This window comes from Vicugna pacos, chromosome 10 (assembly GCF_048564905.1).
Source record: "Vicugna pacos chromosome 10, VicPac4, whole genome shotgun sequence".
Lineage (NCBI taxonomy): Eukaryota > Metazoa > Chordata > Mammalia > Artiodactyla > Camelidae > Vicugna > Vicugna pacos.
The window spans coordinates 74,556,960-74,575,544 of NC_132996.1; the positions used below are offsets into that span (position 1 = coordinate 74,556,960).

At 59.3% G+C, this 18,585-nt stretch overlaps 1 protein-coding gene across 1 annotated transcript in view; it reads right to left on the reverse strand.

Annotated features, from left to right (window-relative positions):
- Positions 1-249: 249 nt before the first annotated feature.
- LOC140698885 (mucin-2-like) overlaps positions 250-18,585 on the reverse strand; it is a 48,680-nt gene continuing 30,344 nt past the window's right edge. Inside the window, exons 47-55 of the mRNA XM_072970741.1 lie at positions 11,757-11,815; positions 9,464-9,569; positions 7,341-7,433; positions 6,829-6,964; positions 4,850-4,947; positions 3,742-3,832; positions 3,493-3,534; positions 948-1,042; positions 250-313 (exon numbers count right to left, since the gene is read on the reverse strand). Of these exons, the coding sequence (XP_072826842.1) occupies positions 250-313; positions 948-1,042; positions 3,493-3,534; positions 3,742-3,832; positions 4,850-4,947; positions 6,829-6,964; positions 7,341-7,433; positions 9,464-9,569; positions 11,757-11,815 (784 nt within the window). The remainder of the gene's footprint in view (positions 314-947; positions 1,043-3,492; positions 3,535-3,741; positions 3,833-4,849; positions 4,948-6,828; positions 6,965-7,340; positions 7,434-9,463; positions 9,570-11,756; positions 11,816-18,585) is intronic.

Sequence of the window (18,585 nt, forward strand, 5' to 3'; positions counted from 1 at the left end):
GCGCGGGCCTGGCTGTCCGAGAAGCCGAGCTCCAGGCGGCGCTCCCTCCCATCCCGTCCCTGGGTGAATAGGCAACGCGCCCTGTCTGCCCCGGCACGGTTCTGTCTGAGCTGTGAGTCCTCGGCAGCCTCGAGGACTGGAGGAGGTGAAGCCGGGTGAATGGTGGCCCCAAAGTCCTGCCCACACCCCGGCCCCAGAAGCCACGACTGCTGTGTGTTTGGGAAAGGAGTCTCCACAGCTGTTACCAAGTCAAGTGTCCCCAGGGGCCGTCATGTGGGGTCCCTGCTGGGTCCCGACGCCAATGGTGAGGGTCCTGGTGAGAGACAGAGGGTGAGATTTAGAAGCAGAGACCACACAGGGGGCACAGCCGTCAAGACAGGGGCAGAGATGGGAGGGACGCGGCCATGAGCCCAGCAACGTCAGAGCCCCTGGGCTGGGAGACAGGCAGGAGCAACTGTTACTCTGGCTCCTGCCAGAGACATCCTGTGGTTTTTTTCACCCCTGGCCTGTAGTCGTTGGTTACAGTGGCCAGGGCACTGCCACGCACCTCCGGGAGGGTATCCGTGGCTCCCCTGGGCCCCTGCCCCTCGGGGATGCTCACACGTCCACCAGGCACACAGGCCCCGGAGGGTCGTGGCCTGAGCGAAGCAGCGACAGGCCCCCTAACAGGGGACAAGCCACAGAAGGCCACACAGCGAGGAAACCAGCCATGGTCCCCCAACCCTGCTGCCCCCCTCATTGCAGCCAACGTGTGTGACCACAGGGCAGCACCAGGGGGGCCGCATCGCTGGGGGCCGGCAGGCGTGGCCGGGCAGAGCCCGAGATGCTCCTGCCGCAGCCCCCGTGGCTGACAGGCCGCCTCCCACCGGAGGCCCCGCAGGAAACCAGGCTGTGCTCCTGCGCCCAGTTCCCCTGCTGGTCAGGCCCACGCGCTCACCTGCGCTCACCGCCACTTGCTCGTTCCTTCCACGGTGTCCACGAGGCCCTCCTGGGGCTGAAGAGGTCCCAGCCCTTTGGAGCTCACTGAGATTCGGGGGACAGGCTGTCCACAGGCAGTGGCAGCAGTGTGAAGGGGGGATGTGGGGCCAGCCCTGGGGGTAGTGGGGACCCCAGCCCAGCTGAGTTCTCAGGAGGCTTGAGCCCAAGTTCCAGACCCCACGGGGCCAGAGAGCAGGGGCTCACACCTCCGCTCCAATACAGCAACTTTGGGTCTCCAGGGCTGTGACGTCCTCTGTCCCTGGGGCAGGTGGGTCCCCCATCCCTGGGATAAGTGTACCCTCTGTGCCTGGGCAGGTGAGTTCTCCATCCCTGGAGCAGATGGGACCCCCTCCCAGGGGCAGGTATGTCCTGGCTGTCCTCCAGGAAGCCGTGAGGACACCACCAGCCCAGCCCAGTGGGGCACGGTCAGAGGCAGAGACCGGAGGGGACGTGGCCTGCTCCTCTCATCTGCACCAAGCAGCCCCTGCAGGCCTCACCAGCCCCTCTGCCCCCTCACCTGGGCATCTCTGCTCAAGATTTGGGGAATTCCAACCCAAGGACAAGCAGAGGGGAAGTGTCCAGCAGGACTCGAACTTCCTCATCAACCCCACTAGCCGGTTTTGTGGAAACTGAGGATGACCTGGAGGGTTAGAGCTGAGATTTGAGCTCCCGGGGTGGGGTCGGCCAGCTGGGGGCTGGAGGATGCGGGGGCCAGAGAGAGGGCAGGGGCGTCTCCCCACCCCAGCTGGGCAGACGGTGAGCTCTGGGGACGCAGAGACTTGCACGTGGCCCCTCACCCTCTGGGCAGCTCTGGGCCTCGGCCGCCTGTGGCCCCCCTGCTCTCCTTGCCCGGAATCAGGCCGAGGCCCCCTGCTGACCTGAGAGCAGATCTCAGGGTTCTCGGGGCCCCCAAACCCGTCCCCAAACCCTCGGCAGACGGGGCTGCTGTGCCTGACAGCGGCACCTTCACAGGGCAGGGGTCCCTGGACCCTCTCCCCAAACCGGCAAGACATCTCGGGGACTTGACCCTCTGCAAGTGGCCGTGCCCCACTTCCGTGGCAACTTCTGGCGAGGGGACACCTCCAGGGGTGAGCACGTGGCAGGGGGCAGGGTCTCCCACCCCCAGTCAGCTCCAGCTGGGCCCCCCCTGCGGGGACGCAGCACATGTAGGGGGGGCGGGCCGGCTGCAGTGGGACTTTCCTGTTCGTGTGTGGCCTCAGAGCACGCCTGCCCGCTCCTTACAGAAGTCAGCCCCCTGCACACCTGTGTTCACAGCAGCGTTACTCAGCCACCAGGAGATGGAGGCAACCCAGCATCCGTGGATGGATGAGTGGACGCACAGAATGCGGACCTTCCACACAGCGGGATGTGACCCAGCCTTCAGAGGGGGCGAGTCCTGGCACGGCTACAACACGGATGGCCCGGGGGCGTGGCGCTCAGTGCCGTCAGCCGACGCCGAAGGACATCCTGGAGCGCTCCACTCTGTGTGGTCCCTAGCGGGGCCACACCATGGAGGCCGGAAGCTGGGAGAGGGCCGGGCCGGGGTGGGGCTGCGGGTGTGCTGGGGCCTGGCCAGTCTGGGAAGGGGCCGAGTCCTGGGGGCGGCCGCACGGCAGTGTGCTCAGTGCTACCGGACCTGCTCTCACAAGCGGTCCAGATGGCAGCTTTCACGTCCTGTACATTTTACCGCAATTAAAAATAGTAGTGTTAAAGATAAACCAGCGCTTCCCGGGCAGCCTCGCCCACGAAAGGCGAGGCCGCAGCACCTCCCTGGCCGAGGACAGGAGGGACTGAGGGAGAAGGGAAGGAGGCCCTGGGCCCCTGGCCCTGGGCCCGGCAGAGCTCACGCAGCCTGGCCCCGGTGGACGTGTACCACCGCGTCTGCCCGAAGCCTCCTGACCGACCAAGCGGCCGCCCGGGGCGGGGGCCCCGGCGGGCACACGCGGCAGAGAGGCCCTGCCCCCGGGGCCTTGTGGCCGCGGCAGCGGGGATTAGCGGGGTGCTGCTTCCCCGAAGGGGAGCTTGAGGGCAGATGACTAAGGCGGCGCGCCTGCCCACGGGGTTGATCCAGGATGCCTTCCCGCCCTCGGCGGTGGTTCCGGTTCCCTGGGGAGCCTGAGCCACGAGCTGGGAGCCCTTGGCTGGGGGCCCTGGAGGGCAGGTCTATTCACAGGAGAGGAAGGCACCCTCCCTGTCCCTCCCCCCTCACAGAGCAAAGGCCAGGTCTACCAGAGCTTTCACGTGGGAACGCCCCCGGGGGAGGAGAGGAAAGGGCCAAACACCAGGCAGCGGGTTTGACCTGACTTCTCTGCACCCAGGGCTCCGGCTTGGCCGAGGCTGGGCTGGGGCTCCTGATGCCCTGCTCTGAGAGACCCGTCCACGATGACGCCAGGGTGGGCACTTCCCTAGGCAAACTACACCTGGGCAGCAGCCTCCTGTCAAGAGCGGAGGCCAGGCTCCCCGGCGGCAGGGCTGCTCCTCACACAGCACTGCACACCAGCCCAGGGCACTCACCAGGATTCCAAGGCCGCCTCCGGGCCCCACCACGTAGCCGTGCTGGCGGAGGCACGGGAGGACAGGGTGACAGCCGCCTGCAGGCCGGGGTGGGGCCGTCCTCAAGCTGCCTGAGTGCCCCCACTTCTGAGGGCCTGTGCCTGGCCAGCTGCCCCGAGGAGACATCTCCTTCCTTGTCCCACCAACACATGCCTGGGGGCAGGGCGCAGGGGGAGTGGGGAGGACACAGCCTGCCCCCCGGGACCTCACGCCAAACAGGTGGTGATCTGCACAGTCAGCATAGAACCTTAGCTTCCGGGCCCAGGACAGTTGTCCTACAGCCTCCTGAGTGGGGAGTGGTCTGAGGGACAGAGACAGACAAACACCTTCAATGCCGCCTGGGCTGGCCTGCCCGGAGTGGGCGCCTGTGGAGCGGGCGGCGGTGGGGGGCGTTGCCCCCTCTGTGCCTTCGGGGCACCCACGGGAGGAGGGTGGCCATTGGCCCACCCTGCAGGCCTCACGCCTCCCCTCCCAGGGCCTCCCAAGACAAGGCCTGCAGGCGGGCCCTCAGAGGGCAGGCCTCTCCCCCACCCTCAAGGACAGAGCACGGCGTTGGCGGGACTGTGCGACGCAGGGAAGCTGGTGGTTGCAAGAATGAGGTCTGGGGTTTGCGTCAGGGCTAAGGGAAGGGTTTGCATGGAGCCCTGGCTGTGCCTGGCCCCATGGGGAACACTGCAGGTCCAACGAGCTGAGCACCCTCCGAGGTCAGGTCACCGCGTCAGGGCCCCAGGCGGCGGCCCGAGCAGCCTTGCCTCCAGCCAGACCCGCAGGAGCTGGGAGGCCCGATCCGAGGTACGGCCCTCCTGTCTGCACCCCTCCTGGCCTTGCAGCCATGCAGCAGGGGCTCCCAAGGCAGCAGCCGGGGTGGCGGACCCGGCCTGGCAAACCGTGAGGCTGAGCCGCCCCAGAGCAGGGCCCATCGGGTGAGGGAGGACAATTTGCAGGGGGTCAAGGTTGAAAGGAAGCCCCCATTCCCAGCGGCCCGAACACATCCCACCCAGGTGTGCAAGGACAGGGAGGGCCGACGTGGGTGGATGTGGACGTGCCCACGGCCCAACGCCCTGGCGGGCGACGGCCAGCTCCCCATGGCTGGAAACGCGGTGGCTTCTTGCCTCTGAGAAGTGTCCGTGATTTTCTCTAAAAGACACAGTGAAGGGAAGCTAGGAAAACACACGGACGTCCCCCGAGGGTCAGCACGGGCCACGTGGCCTCTGTCCCCCAGGAAGGGCTCCCCAAAGGGGCAGGTTCAGGGCACAGGACTTGGCACGTGAGACCCTGGACTTGGAGTCAAACGCCGAGCGGGGTGACGACCAGGCACCTGATCCTCCTCTTGCTCGTCCTGTAACCGTGGCTGCCCCACAGAGACCGGCTACTCTGCCAGCCGGTGTCCCGAGCAGCAGTCCGCATGCACACACCCTAGTGGGAGCAGGACGGCCAGGGCCCAGCGTCAAACATGACCCAGAATCCAGCCTGAACCTGAGTGCCTGGCTGCTCTGAACCGCGCCTGGGACCCCCAGCGGCTCCCCAGACTCACTGCCCCGCAAGCTCCCAGGCCACGGTCCACCGTTTTCTCTGTGAATCACCCACAGCCGCCAGCGCTGCCCCCTTCCGCCTTGGAAGGACGCTGAGCACCTTGAAAGGAGATTCCTGCCACTTGGAGGGGAAGTACCAGACGCTGGGGGACTGCCTGCCTTTCCCAGCGCTGGGGCGGAGGCCGCACGGACGCTTCCTGTTTGTACACAGGGCTGGCCCAGCTGCCTTATTTAGTTATAAGATTTACGGGGATTTAAGTAAGCCCTGTCTAATGACGCAGTCTCTGGTCAGCCCCCTGAGTGGGGAGTGGTCTGAGAGACAGAGACAGAGAGATAGGGAGACAGGGATAGAGGGAATGAGAGAGACCGGGAGAGACAGAGACACAGAGATGCTGAGAGAGAGCTCCAGGCCGGTGTGCTGAGAGGGAGGGCAGGGCTGGGCAGGGAGGGGCCGTGGGAGGCTGCGGGGAGGTGGGCTGGAGGAAGGCCTTCCAGCCTCCGTCTGGTCTCAGCCCTCCACAGACTCCTGGGTCGTGAGGTCAGAGGTCAGAGGCTGGCAGCGGTCTTCCCGGCAGCCAAGGGGAAAGACGCGTGTCCTGGTGGAGTAGCCAGGCAGGGCCATGCACCAGCGCTCTCAGAATTTCTCCCCCGCCTTCCCCTCCAAGCACCTGGGCAGGTGGGTCAAACCCACGGAGGCTCCCCATCCCTCCAGGGGTCAGGTGAGGGCCTGGCCGGGACGGGTCTGGTCTGGGGGGTCTGAGGGCCGGAGCTCAGCCTTCCTTTCTCCTCAGGAAGACCCTGGAGGAGCCCCAGGGTCACCGACAGCAGGAACTCACGCGTTCGCACCCACATTCACGCGGGGCTCCTCACAGCAGCCAAGAGGTGGAGGGGGCCCGAGTGTCCACACAGCACAGTGAGTGGACACACAGCGCGGTCCATCCACACGATGGGCCACTACTCAGCCGTAAGAAGGAAGGGCATTCCGGCCCAGCTGCAGCACAATGGGCCTTGGGGACGTGGTGCTCAGTGGAATGAACCAGACACTGAAGGACAGGTCCTGTGCGACCCCGCTCACATGGGGTCCCCGGGGGAGTCAGATCCACAGAGGGGGGTGGGCGGGGCTGGGGAGGGGGAGGGGAGCGCGTGTTTAATGGGGACAGAGCGTCAGTTTGGGGAGAGGGACAAGTTCTGGAGATGATGGTGTGCTGGTCACACAACAGTGTGAACGTGCTTAACGCCACGGACCTTCCTGGAGGCCGGGAGCCCCAGCTCGAGGTTCCAGCAAGGCTGGCTCCCTTGAGGCTCTGAGGGAGGGTCTGTCCGAGCCCCCCAGCTCCGGGGTTGCTGCCGTCTGGGCACCCGCAGCATTCGGCGGCGTCACCTGGCTCTCTGCCTTCATCCTCGCGCGGCATCCGTCCTCCCTGTGTGCGTGTCGGCCTCCACATCCCCCTTCCTAGAAACACCAGTCACGTAGGGTCAGGGCCCAGCCCAACGGCCTCGCTTTCACTCGATCACCACCTGACCGTGTTTCCAAAGAAGGTCACAGGCTGAGGTGCGTGGTGTTCGGGCTCCAGTACACGGGTCTGTGGGGGACACAGCTCACCCCACAGCGCTGGGAGTAACCGAACACCCACCAACAGCAGGGCGCGCGCGGAGCTGCGGCGGCTCGCAGCACCACTCGGTAATGAGCGTGAGCGTCTGACACCCACCACAAGCGTGAATCTCACAGGCGGGGGTTCCTACGTAGGATTCTGTCGGTGCGAACCGTAAGAACAGGGGAGCGAACCAACAGGGACAGAAACGGGGGTGGGGGGACCCGGCAGGTGCCCGCGGCGCCCTGGGCCCGGCCCGTGGCAGCGGATCCCTTGGCCCGCATTGCCTGGCCGGCGTCACACCGCAGCCTCAGAGAGGAGGGGAGAGACGGGGTCGGCCTCCGACCTCTCCATGCGCGCACTGGCTGCAGGACCCAGGAGTGGTATTTTGTAAGTGCAGAAAGACAAGAACTCTGAATTTTATTTTATATTTAAGCCAAACTGTGGCTCCAGCTCGAGGACATAAAACGACCCTAGGCTTTGCGGGTCCTTAGAGAGCCCGACCTGCAAGACAGATGTGTGGAGAAGGGACTGAAAGGCAGGAGGCTGTGCTGCGTCCTGGAAACACGGTGGCTTGGGGATGGTCAGAGCTACACCCTCATGAGCCAGGGTCCGACCTCCAGACCTGGGGCTTTGTGGCAGAGGGAGTCAGCGGCCGCCAGGAGCACATCCGCATCCCACCCACCTGTCCCCACGTCGGTGCAGGGACATGGGCCTCCCTGTGCCACAGGCACCTACGGGCTCCCGGCAGCGGCTGAAGCCGCCCTGGCACAGCCACCTTGGGAGACGCCACAGAGGAGACAGCGGCCCTCCATCCAACCAAGCAAGGTCCCTCGGGTTCCAAGGGGCGGCTGGTACCTCTGCTCTCCCGGCGAGCCTCGGTCTGGCTCTTTAAACGATGCCAACGCTTGGCCCCGCAAAGGGAGGGTAGGAGAGATGGGAGCAGTGTTGGGTAAACTTCCATGGCCTGGAGCCCGGCCCATTTCAGGCCAACAGGCCAAAAAGGGCTTTGAGATGCTTGTTGTTTGGCCAAGAGCTGCTGCTGGGGGCTGGCCTTGTCTGAGCCCTGATTTCACAGAAGCCGGTGTCCTGGTACAGGGTGCCCCCACCCAGAGACCCCTGCCCGAGCATCGGTGAGAGCTGGCACGAAGCAGGGGTCACGCAGGGGTGGGGGCTACCTCTGCAAGTTTCCGGTGCCGGGGCCTCCGTCTTCAAGCAGAGCGTCGAGGGGCCAGTTCGGCAGTGTTGGGTGGGCAGGCGCCAGAGGGCCCAGACGGCAGAGGGGCAGCACCCAGGCTCCCCGGGGAGGGGTCTGGCCAAGCTCGGCGCCGCGGTGGCGGGGAGGCGGTCTCCCGGCCCCAGGCCGTGCGCTGGGCACAGGTGCAGCCCAGCCCCCCATGCGCCCCGTGCAGGAAGCAGGAAGGTGATTCGCTGTCCCAGGATGCTGACTCACAGACAGCAGCCGCTTCCCGGTCCTTGGGGCAGCCCAGGGACGGCCCCAGGTTGCGAAGGAAAAGCCCAGCTGGGCCAACGAGCTAAGTCACAAGTCTAAGTGTAACAAGTGTCACATTGCTGATCTGACTTCTGCTGGGCTAACTCGTAAATCTAAGTTAGTAAGTGTCGGTTTGCTGATTCCCTGTTCATGCTTTGCTGGCCAGCTGGATTTTCAGAGACATATCTGGCCTTGAAATGTTGGTTTGCTGCCTCACTGCCTCTACTTTTGTGATAATGATGTTGCTAAAGCTGTTCCATGCCTATTGGCCAAACACCCCAAGCTTGTACTTAACCCTATAAAACCTCATGTGCACGTCTTGGAGGTGCTCAGAGCTTCGGAGCAGAAGCCCCTCTGAGCCCGCCGGCGTAATACATCTGAGTACTCCAGCCCTCCAAGTGGTGCTTGCTTCCTGGCTGGCCTGTCGTTTCCGTAACAAGGTGAGAGGACACCACTGGCCCCTGGCTACCGGGGGACCCCTCTGGTGCCAGCTGGCGACAGCCTGATCTCCCCAGCTCCTGGTTAAATAGACCTGCGGACCCCAAGGGGCCTGGGGATGGAAAATGCCCACCGCTGATGGTGTGGGGACGGTGGCTTGGTTGCAGGGAGCCGTGACCCCATTCTCCAGCCACGTGGCAGAAAGACTGTGGAGGGTGTTTGTGGGCCTGGCGGTCAGCACCGGGAACAACGGGAGCTCGGGGCCTGGGAAGCGCTTCTGGCCGGGACAGGGCAGGCGCTTTCTGCAGCATAGCCGTGCCAGGAGGGCTGTCGGGGCCAGGGCCTCCCAGGGAAGCCGGGCAGCGAGGGGGAGGCCCTGGCCTTGCCTCCAGGGGTCACGGTCTCTGGGGCTCCGTGTCCTGGGGTGCCTGCCCCAGCCGCATGACCCCCAAGGTCGCTGGCCCTTCTCTGCCACCTCAAGACTGTATCTTGGATGAAGCCGCCTCACCCCCGGCCTGGGGCGCCGAGCGTCCCTCCCCAGCTGTGCAGGGCGTGGCCTCTCGGTGGGGACGCCGGAGGGGATGGCCCGAAGCCCCATGGCCCTCTCTGAGCCTCGGCCCAGGGCTCCTGGTCCCCCGCCCAGTGCAGTCACAGGGCTGATCAGGGAGTGCTTCCTGAGGCCACTTAAACAGCACTGTTGGTTGTTTACTGTCCCCCGTCCTGGGGGGGGGGGAGTCCGAGGGCCGGGCGTGGGTGGGGCCGTCTTCTCCCGCGTCCTCACGTGGTGTCCCTCTGCGTGTGTCTGTGTCCTGATCTCCTCTTCCTGTAAGGACACCAGGCCTGTGGGCTCAGGACCCACCCCAGGGACCTCATGTCACCTAATCACCTCTTTGAAGCCCTCACCTCCAAACACAGTCACATTGTGGGCTGTGGGCTCAGGACCCCCACATACAAACTGGGGAACACAGTCCAGCCCACGACAACCTGCAAGAACAAACCGGGAGAAGTGCACGGGGAGAGAATCCTCAGCAGGCTGGTCGGGGGCAGGAAGTGGCCGCAGAACCCTAAACGGACGGGATCTGACTCGACACCACCAGCAAACGCTGGCAGAGGTTCCTTCAAGGGCCACCAGGCGCCATGCGGTTCTCAGGGCCCCATCACGCCGAGGGCCCCGGCTCTGGCCTCCTGGTCACAGGCTGTGGGCTCGGCCGGCCGGCTTATGCGGGGAGGGGCTGGCCGCACCGTGGACAAGTGGCTCAGGCCCAGACCTGCGGCTCCCCTGCGGCGTGTGCTCCGCGCTGCTGCCGGGCCCGGGTTGGCTCTGGACGGGGCCGGGCACGCCCACCAGCCCCCGTCTCCTCCTCCCTCGGAGAGGCTTCAAACTCATTGTCCAGAACAAGCCATCCAGCCTCAGCCAATGTTGGTCAGTTGACATTTTTGCTTCAATATTTTTCCGTCAAGAAATAAAATATTATAGATAGAACTGGTACCTCTCCAGCCCCAGAATTCCGTGGTTCTCAAAGTTTCTTTTATAATTTTACCACGTTTGTAAATGTGCGTGTTACAGACCCCGGGTGACGTCGGAAATCCACAGAGGTGGGTCGGTGTCCAAGGAGCCAGCCGTCTGTTCTCGCTCAGCACTGTTTGCGGTGCGTGCGGGCTGCGCACACAGGTCTGGGCTCACCGCCGCGTCTGGCGCCAGGACAGGCACGTGCCGTCTTGGGGGGCGGGCACGCAGCCTGCCTCGGGGTCCCACTCCCTCTCACCAGCCCGGCCTCTCGGCAGGCCAGCCGGGACAGAAGGTCTGGCGGGTGAATGCGGGTCCCAAGGTTGGTTCCCTTGCATTTCCTGGAGCCCAGAGGCCAAGTGTCTGCTTGTTGCTTGTTTTGTCACTTGTGTCTGGAAGGTAGGCCCGCCCAGGAGAGCCCGCAGGTGGCTTTTAGTGCCTTGGTTAAGAAGCCCTTCCCTGCCCTGACGTCAGAGGCTTCATTTTCTCCTAAGAGTTTAAACGTTTGGCTCTTCACACCTAGTTCTTTAAGCCACTTGGTGTCTGATTTTAGTTTGGGGCGTGAAGTGGAGACCTCTTTCCAACTTCCCCACAGAGGGAAACTGCCCCAGCAGCAGGTACTAAAGGCCCACGCTCCCTGCAGCTGTGGAGGCCGTCCCCACGGCAGCCAGTATCCTGCGTGCAGTCTGTTCCACGGTCCTCTTGCCTATCCCCGCACCACGGCCATGCTGCCTCTGGAGACAGCCTTCCCAGCTGGTGCTTCTTTGAGAACCCTTGGTTCTTCTCTGTTCTTTGACCTTCACGTCAGGGCCGCCTGCCACAACCCGTGAAGAACTCTGTGGGGGTTGTGAAAGCTACTTTCTTGGGTTTTATTCAGCTATTTGCCAATAATTGGTGTCATTTTTCAAAATCGCATCTTCCCATCCATGAGCAGGGCATACCTCTCTCTGCTTCGTAAGACCTCCCCCACGTGCCCTTCCAGGACATAGAGCCATTTTCTCTGAATGGACTGAGACATGTTCTGTTTGATTTATTCTCAGGAATTTGCGTGGGCTTTGTGGCCGTGTTAATGAGATAATTCTCTATTGTATTTTCCACTTGGTTTTTATGAGCTTAAATAAATGCTATCGGTTTGTGTGTTTTTTTCCATTAGCCTTGTATCCAACAATGTTACTGAATTCTAATTGGCTTTTTCGTCTTGATAATCACTGTCTTTAAATCAGGACGGTTTTGTTCTGTTTTTTTCAAATCCTGATTTTTTTTTTCTTGTTTCGTTGCTTTGGCAAGAAGCTCCAGACCCCGTGGACTGAAAGCGGTCACTGTAGCCAGCCTCTGTTTTCCCGACTTCCATGGAAACGATTCTAAAGTTGCAGCACTAAATCTGGTGTTTGCTGCCATTTTTTGACCGATACTCCCTAACAGATTAGGAGTGTTTCCTTCTAGTCTTAGTTTGCTTTAAAAAGAAAAAATCAACACAAGCTGTTTACTTTCATCAGGTGTTTTCTTTCTGCAGCTGTTAAAGGTTTTCCTCTTTAAATCTGCCATGGAAGTCACCATGGCCAGCTCCCCACCCTGTTCACACAGCAGTATCTCACATCCTGACCCTGGTGGCTGCCGGCAGCCAGGTCGCCCTTCGTTCCAAGGATTTAGACACCAGGCCGGACCTGCCACCCGGCAGGCAGGCATGATCTCTGATGCGATAGCTGCCCCATCACCATGGGTCCTGGAGCGAGAAAAGGGGAACAGGGCACCCACCGAGGGAAACAGACGTGACGTGGGCATGGGACAAAAGCTCTGTTGCCTCAAGGCACCAAGACAGGGGCTCGTGTCACTGCCGCACAGCAGCGCGGCCCTGACTGAGACGCCACTGAGTCAGGGGGTTCTTTGTGGCTGAGCCTTGCTTGAAATGCTGGGTAAAGCTTCTCGCTTATTTTGCTGGGGTCCTCGGGTGGTGGCGGAGCTTCGTTCACAGCACCCTCCCCAGCTGAATGCTGGAACCAGCCGGGAAGAAGGAAGGGCAGCTGGTGCGTGCGGGGCCAACCCTGGTTTTGTCCGTTATAACCTCTGGGCTGGAGGCCCAGGATCGTGCTTGCGGGTAAGTGTGCCTGCTGACTCTGGCCCCTAGAGAGGAATGGACACCCTCCAACCGCCAGCAGCACCGGCCCAGACAAGCCCCCTGCTTGCAGAAGCAAGGCCAGCCCCCAGAGGAAGGGAGAGGGGAGACGGGGGATGCCCACGCCCAGCTTTTCTTTTCAAATCTGGCTAAGCCCTTAAGCCACTGCACGGTCCCTGAGATGGAGGAAGTGAAGGATGAGGCGGCAGGAGCTGAGGGGACAGAAGGGGAAGAGACATGGCCCCGCAGAAGAAGGCACGCCCCACAGTGCCTCCTCATTTCTCCCTCCGAACTTGCTGCGCTAACGTATTCCTCAGGGTGGCCACCGGGACAGCAGCAGATGTGACACAAGAGCTCGCGCCCTGGGGTCTCCTGAAGCTCTTGAAAGCAGCGTGCCCACCATGTGAACAGCCGCCTTCTTCCGGAAAAGCGGGGGCTCGTTGGAGACAGGCGCCAATGATCCCAGCTACTCCGGCCGCGGCCGGTCCTGCAGACCCGCCCGCTGACCGCAGACGCACGGCAAGGAGCCCAGACGCAAACTGCAAAACCATGAGCTAAGCAAACGACAGCTGTCTGAAGCAGTGGGTTCATTTCTTTGTTCATTACAGGGCCATTGACATGCACTAAAATGCATCGTTTTAAGTGTACAGCCCGGTAAGTTTCAGTAACTGCATGCAGCCGCGCACCCACCACCGCAGTCAGGACGCGGAAACGGGGCGGGGGCGGGGGGCGCCCGAGCCGGTCTCCGGCTGGCGCCTCCCCATCCGGGCCCGGAAGCCGCGGCTGTGCTGCTCCCCCGGGGCTGGCATTCTCAGAGCTCGCTGGTGGAGTCCTGCAGTCCTCTGTATTTGACTGCTTTCAGTCAATAGGATGCTTTCAGTACCCAGCCATGCTGCACACAGCAACACGTTCATGTTTGTTGGAGGGGAGCTTCTCAGTGTGCGACTCTGTTGCAGCTTGTCTGTCCATTGGCCAGTGGACGGGCACACACACCAGCTCCAGTCTTCAGAACTCTTGAAGGATGATGCTTTAAACACTCTCCTATGTCTTTTTTGTGGCCACGTGGTTTTCTCCGTCTTTGGTAAATGCCTACAGGTGAACCTGCTGGGTTGCATGGTAAGTACACATTTAACTTGGTAATATTTTGTTTTCCAAAGTGGCTGCACAATTTCACCTTCTTCCCAGCAACGTCTGAGAGTTCCAGTCGCTCCACATTCTTGTCAACACTTGGTGTTGTCTGTGTGTGGAGACTGGCATATCTTTGCAGTTTGAATGTGTGTTTATTGAGGGCAAGCAATGTTGAACGTCCTCTCATATGCCTACTGACAAACACTTTACCGTACTTTGTGAGGGTGCCTGTAACTCTTTTCCTATTTTTAACTGAGTTGTTTACCTTATTTTTATTGAGCCATGAGAGCTCTGTGTATATATTCTGGATATAAGTTCCTTTTCAGCTATGTTTTGCAAAATTTTCCCCCAGATTGTGGCTTGCCATTTTGGTAGCCATGTCTTTCAAAGAATAAAAGTTTTTAATCTTAATAAAGCCTATTTTATAGGTGTTTTTCTTTTTTATTTTGTGCTTTTCGTGTCTGGTTTAAGAAAATTTTGCCTATAACAATGTCATAAATATTTTCTTCTATAAATATAATAGCTTTTGCTCTTGCAATTAGGTTATGATATTTGTATATGGTGTTAGCCAAGGGTCAAGGTTCATTTCGTTTTCATACAGAAAGACAGCCACTTGGCATTATCTGCTTAAAAGACTGCCTTTATCCTGCTAATTACTTTGGCACCTTTTTGAAAACCAAGTCACCATGAAAGTAATGGTCTTGTCCTGGACTCTGCCCTGCTGCGTTGGTCTGCACGTCTGTCTTTATGCCAACAGCATGCTAGTAATCATACAGACTATACCTTTATGACAATATAAATAATAAATATAATACAAATTATGTATGTGTGTGTGCGTGTAACTTTCCTGAAATCAGGTAGTGCGAGCCCTCCCACTCTATCTTGGTTCTTCAGAACCTTTTGTCTCTCCTGGGTCCCTGGCCTTCCCACACGAATTTGAAAGCGGCTTGTCGGTTTCTTCAGCAAGGCCTGTTAGGACTTCGAGGGGTGTTGCACTGAATCTTTGGCTCAGTTTGAGGAAGGCAGCCGCGCTGGCAGCGTTGAATCCCCTGCCGCGAAGGTGGAGTAGGTTTCCGCTTACTTCGGCCTCTGCACTCTGCTTTGTAATGCTCTGTAGTTTTTAGCATGCACATCTTGCACAACTTTTGTTAAAATGTGTTCCTTGGTATTTTATTTATGATACTATTGTAAATGGAGCTGTCTCCTTTAATTTCTAACTGTGCATTTCTACTGTGTAGAGAACCATTGGTTTTGTGCTTTACCTTATATGCTGCAATCTTGATCATTTCTAGTAGATATTTTGTAGGTTCCTTAAGGTTCTCTACGTATGTAAGTATTTCATCTGCAAATACAGACATCTCTATGAAATGCACCACTCAGATCTTTCCAACATGAGTGTCTTTCATTTCTTTTACTTGTCTTATTGCATTGGCAAGGTCCTCTGGTACAATGTTAACTAGAAGCGGCGAGAGCAGACAGCCTACTCTCCTTCCCAATCCTGGAACAGACTTTTACCTCTGAGTGTGATGTTAGTGTCAGGGTCTTTGTAAATGTCCCTAATCAGGTTGAAGATGTTCTTTTTCATCCCTAGCTTTCTGAGAATTCTTATCACTGGAGGGTCACGTGTTTTTTCAAATGCTTTTTCTGCTTGTAATATGATCATTTGCTTTCCTCCTTTATTTTACGAGTATAGTGAGTTACACTGGTTGATTTTCATGTTATACCAATCTTGCATTCTTGGTGTAAACCTTACTGGGTGTTAGCCTGTGTATAAATTGTTGAGTTTGACCTCCTAATATTTTGTTATGGATTTTTGCACCTATTTTCTTGAGAGGGATTGATCTGCAGTTTGCTTTACTTGTGACGTCTTTGGTTCTGGAATCAACATAAATACCAGCCCCATAAAATGAGTTGAGACGTGTCCCCTGCTTCTTTATTTCCTGAAAGAATTTATGTAAGATTGTTATTACTTTTTCTTTAAACATCTGATAGAATTTACCAGCGAAGCCCCCTGAACCTGGAGTTTCCTTTGTGGGAAGGTTTTTGAATTATGCGTCAGGTTTCTAGACTCAACAGACAGCTGCTCAAGTTGTCAGTTTCTTCTTGAGCAAGTTTTATGTATTTGTTTCCTTCAGATTTGCCTACTTCATCTAAGTTCTCAAATGTCTCGGTCTAAAGTTGCTCATAAAATCCCCTTACTATCCGTTTAATGTCTGTAGGATTTGCAGTTATGCCCCCTTTTCATCTTGATATTAATCGTTGATGTATTTGCCCTTTTTTTCACGATCCACCTTAGCAGGGTTTGTCAATATTGTTTTTAATCTCTTCACGGAGACAGTTTTGCTTGTTTGTTCCACTGACAATCTCCATTGGCTCCTTGTTGTGCTCATTGGTTTTCTTTCAAACGTTATTTATTTCTGCTCTTTACTGTTTGCTTCTTTCTGTTTGCTTTGAGTTTCCTTTTCCTTAATGCTAAATGTGGAAAAGTCCATCTAAGAAAATGCTTTAGCTGCAGTTCACAATTTTTGACAGGTTTTGCTTTCATTTTTATTCTATTTTAAATATTTCCTAATGCCTCTTGTGGCCTCCTCTGTGGTTCATGGGTTGGTTAGGAGCATGTCTTTATGTCTAAATACTTGGAATTTTCCACATATACAGTCCTCTGTCGTTGACTTTTAGTTTAATTCCATGTGGTTTCCTAACTTGCTTTGCATGATTTTTTTGCTGTTTTAAATATGTTGACTTTTGTTTTATGACTAAATTATGGCCCATCTTTGTGAATGATCCATGTGCACTTATAAAGAATGTGATTCTGCTGCATCCGGCGGAATATTCTATGACATTTGGGCCCAGTTCCGATTTAAGACACTGGCAAGTGTTTCCTCAGGAAAGGGAAGTGAGGAGGCAGGCATGGAGGGAAGCGGGCGTCCCTCAGAAGGAACACCCCTCCCCGGGCCCACCCTGCCGGCCCAGAACCGCTTCTCAGGGAAGGCTCTTCTCTGGGGCTGTGTTGTGTCAGAAGCCGGGCTAGTGTGTTAAGACTGCGCAGATCACACCTGCTGAACGAGGGGGCACACACGACTCCACTCCCTTGCATCCAAGTCCCGCTCTGGGGAGGGGAGAACCCCAGGGCATTCCGACTGCAGGCGCAGTTTCAACACACTCACACAAGAGAAGCAAAGTCACCAGATATATTGCTTACAGATCCCAAAAATGAGGGGGTGGGGTGGTGGGCAGCATCCTCCGTCCCAGGTCACAGCGAGCACCTACTACTTGCAAGGTGGTTGGGGCCGAGATCACTGACTTTCACGGGCTCGACTCTGAGTGGTGGCTTTAAAAGGTGCTTCAGCGAAAGCCAGGAGGGAAGCCGAAGCCCGGCCCAGGCTCTGAGCTCTGAGCAAGGTCGTCACCCGTGAGGCGCCTGGGCGGCTGCTGAGAACACCTGTGTCCTCATCACTGGTGTCTCCGTGGGCGACCAAGGGCCAGACAGTGGGAGCTCTGCTCACGGGTGGAGCCCAAGAAGAGTAGCAAAGGGTCAACGGGACCTGTCGTCACCCCAGGGTGCCCAGAGGGCCCAGTCCTCTCTGGGCCCAGGCACGGGTCCTGGCTCTGCTGCCTTCCCCGAAAATGAAGGCCTGGGTGGGCAAACGGCCGAGCTCTACACTTCTGTGCTTATGGTCACGATCCCGCTGCAAAGAGGTGGGCTAACAGGGCATCCCCTGACCCAGCTGGACCCAGGTGGCCTGCACAGCTGGAGCCTGACAGGGGCCCATAAGGACCAACTTCTGAGAGTGTCCACCTGCGCTGAACCCGTGGGGAGAGGAAGCCCACGGCCCACTGCCCCAGACACATGTGGGGTATGCACCAGCCCAGGGGCCTTGGTGGGCACTTTTAGAGCTGCCCACCATAGGGAGCTCAAGGGGGATGCAGTCAGGGCACCTGCTGGAGTGGGGCCTGAGGAGGAGGGACATGCACCAGAGGGACCCATGGCCGGGCCAGCTCTGCCTCCTTGGTGGCCTGGGGAGACCCCACCCTCCAGGCCTCAGTTTCCCAAATGAAAACGGGGCTGGACTGAACCGTGCGGCAAGGCCCTTGGAGGCTGAGGGTCCACGGGGCAGCAGGAGAGAACAGACACCGAGCCATCAGGGAACCCTGCCGTTTACACACGAGAAGACCTCCTTACTCACCAGGGGAGCAGAGGGGTGGGGTAGAGCGGAAACCTCCCTCCCGGGCCTGGTGAAGGGGGGAGGACCCCGATGCCCCAGGGCTGCTGGGGGGTCTGTGGCGGGCCATGGGGGGAGAGGCAGTTGCTCTGTCCAGGGCCTGGCCCCTGGCCCCATTCCCAGGGCACCCAAAGACAGCGCCAAGGACATGGCCCAGCATCGGGTCCACAGGGGCGGCTGCCCACCTGGCTGGCCCGTTCCTCCTCCCCTCTGGCCTGGGGGGCACCCAGGGACAGGGGAAAGCCCTCCAGGGCGGTCCAGGAGAAGTGAAGGCCCTGGCTCAGGGGTGCACCCCTCGGGAGACGCAGCTCAGGGTCCAGAGGCAGGTGGGGAAGCAGAGGGAGCTGCTGCAGACTGGAGGGGCTCCAGCCAACCAACCCTCCCTCCCCCCTCCCTCCTCTGACCCCTCTGCCACACTGACGCCCCTCCCTTTGAAGAAGCAACCCCCCACTCTCCAACATCCCCCTCCTGGGTGGGCCAAGGGTGGGGGCGCCAGCAGCACCTGCTCTGCCAAACTCCTGCTGGGAAGGCCCCATTTCACAACCTGTGATTGGGAACCTCTGAGGGCTGTCCCCTGTCGCCGCCAGCTGTGCCTGAAAGCCTGGGGGCTGGGGCAGAGGTGGAGGCAGGCGGAGGCCGCTCTGCCTTGGTAGGAGGAGAGACTGCATCTCCCACTGGCCCCCGGGTTGTCCGTGGGAAGTGGGGCTCACCCCAGCGACCCAGACCAGGCTGGGGGCCCCGGACTGGGGAGCAGGACCCTGCCTGCCACCCCGCTGTGCGCCCCCCGGCCCTGCGGGCCTGGCCCCGGGGTCTCCGTGGGGACCCCTCCCCAGCTGGGAACCAGGAGCACGCCGGGAGCAGACTCGGGCCTCGCTGCTGAGGGCCCTCGGGACCAGGACCGGGATCCGGACCGAAGGCCCTGGTGGGAGAGGGGCTGGGCTGGGAGGGGCGCTGATGGAGGCCCGCGGCAAGGCAGAGCCCCGTTGAGCGGAGGGGCAGGGTCGCAGCCCGCAGCACCAGGGTCCCGGC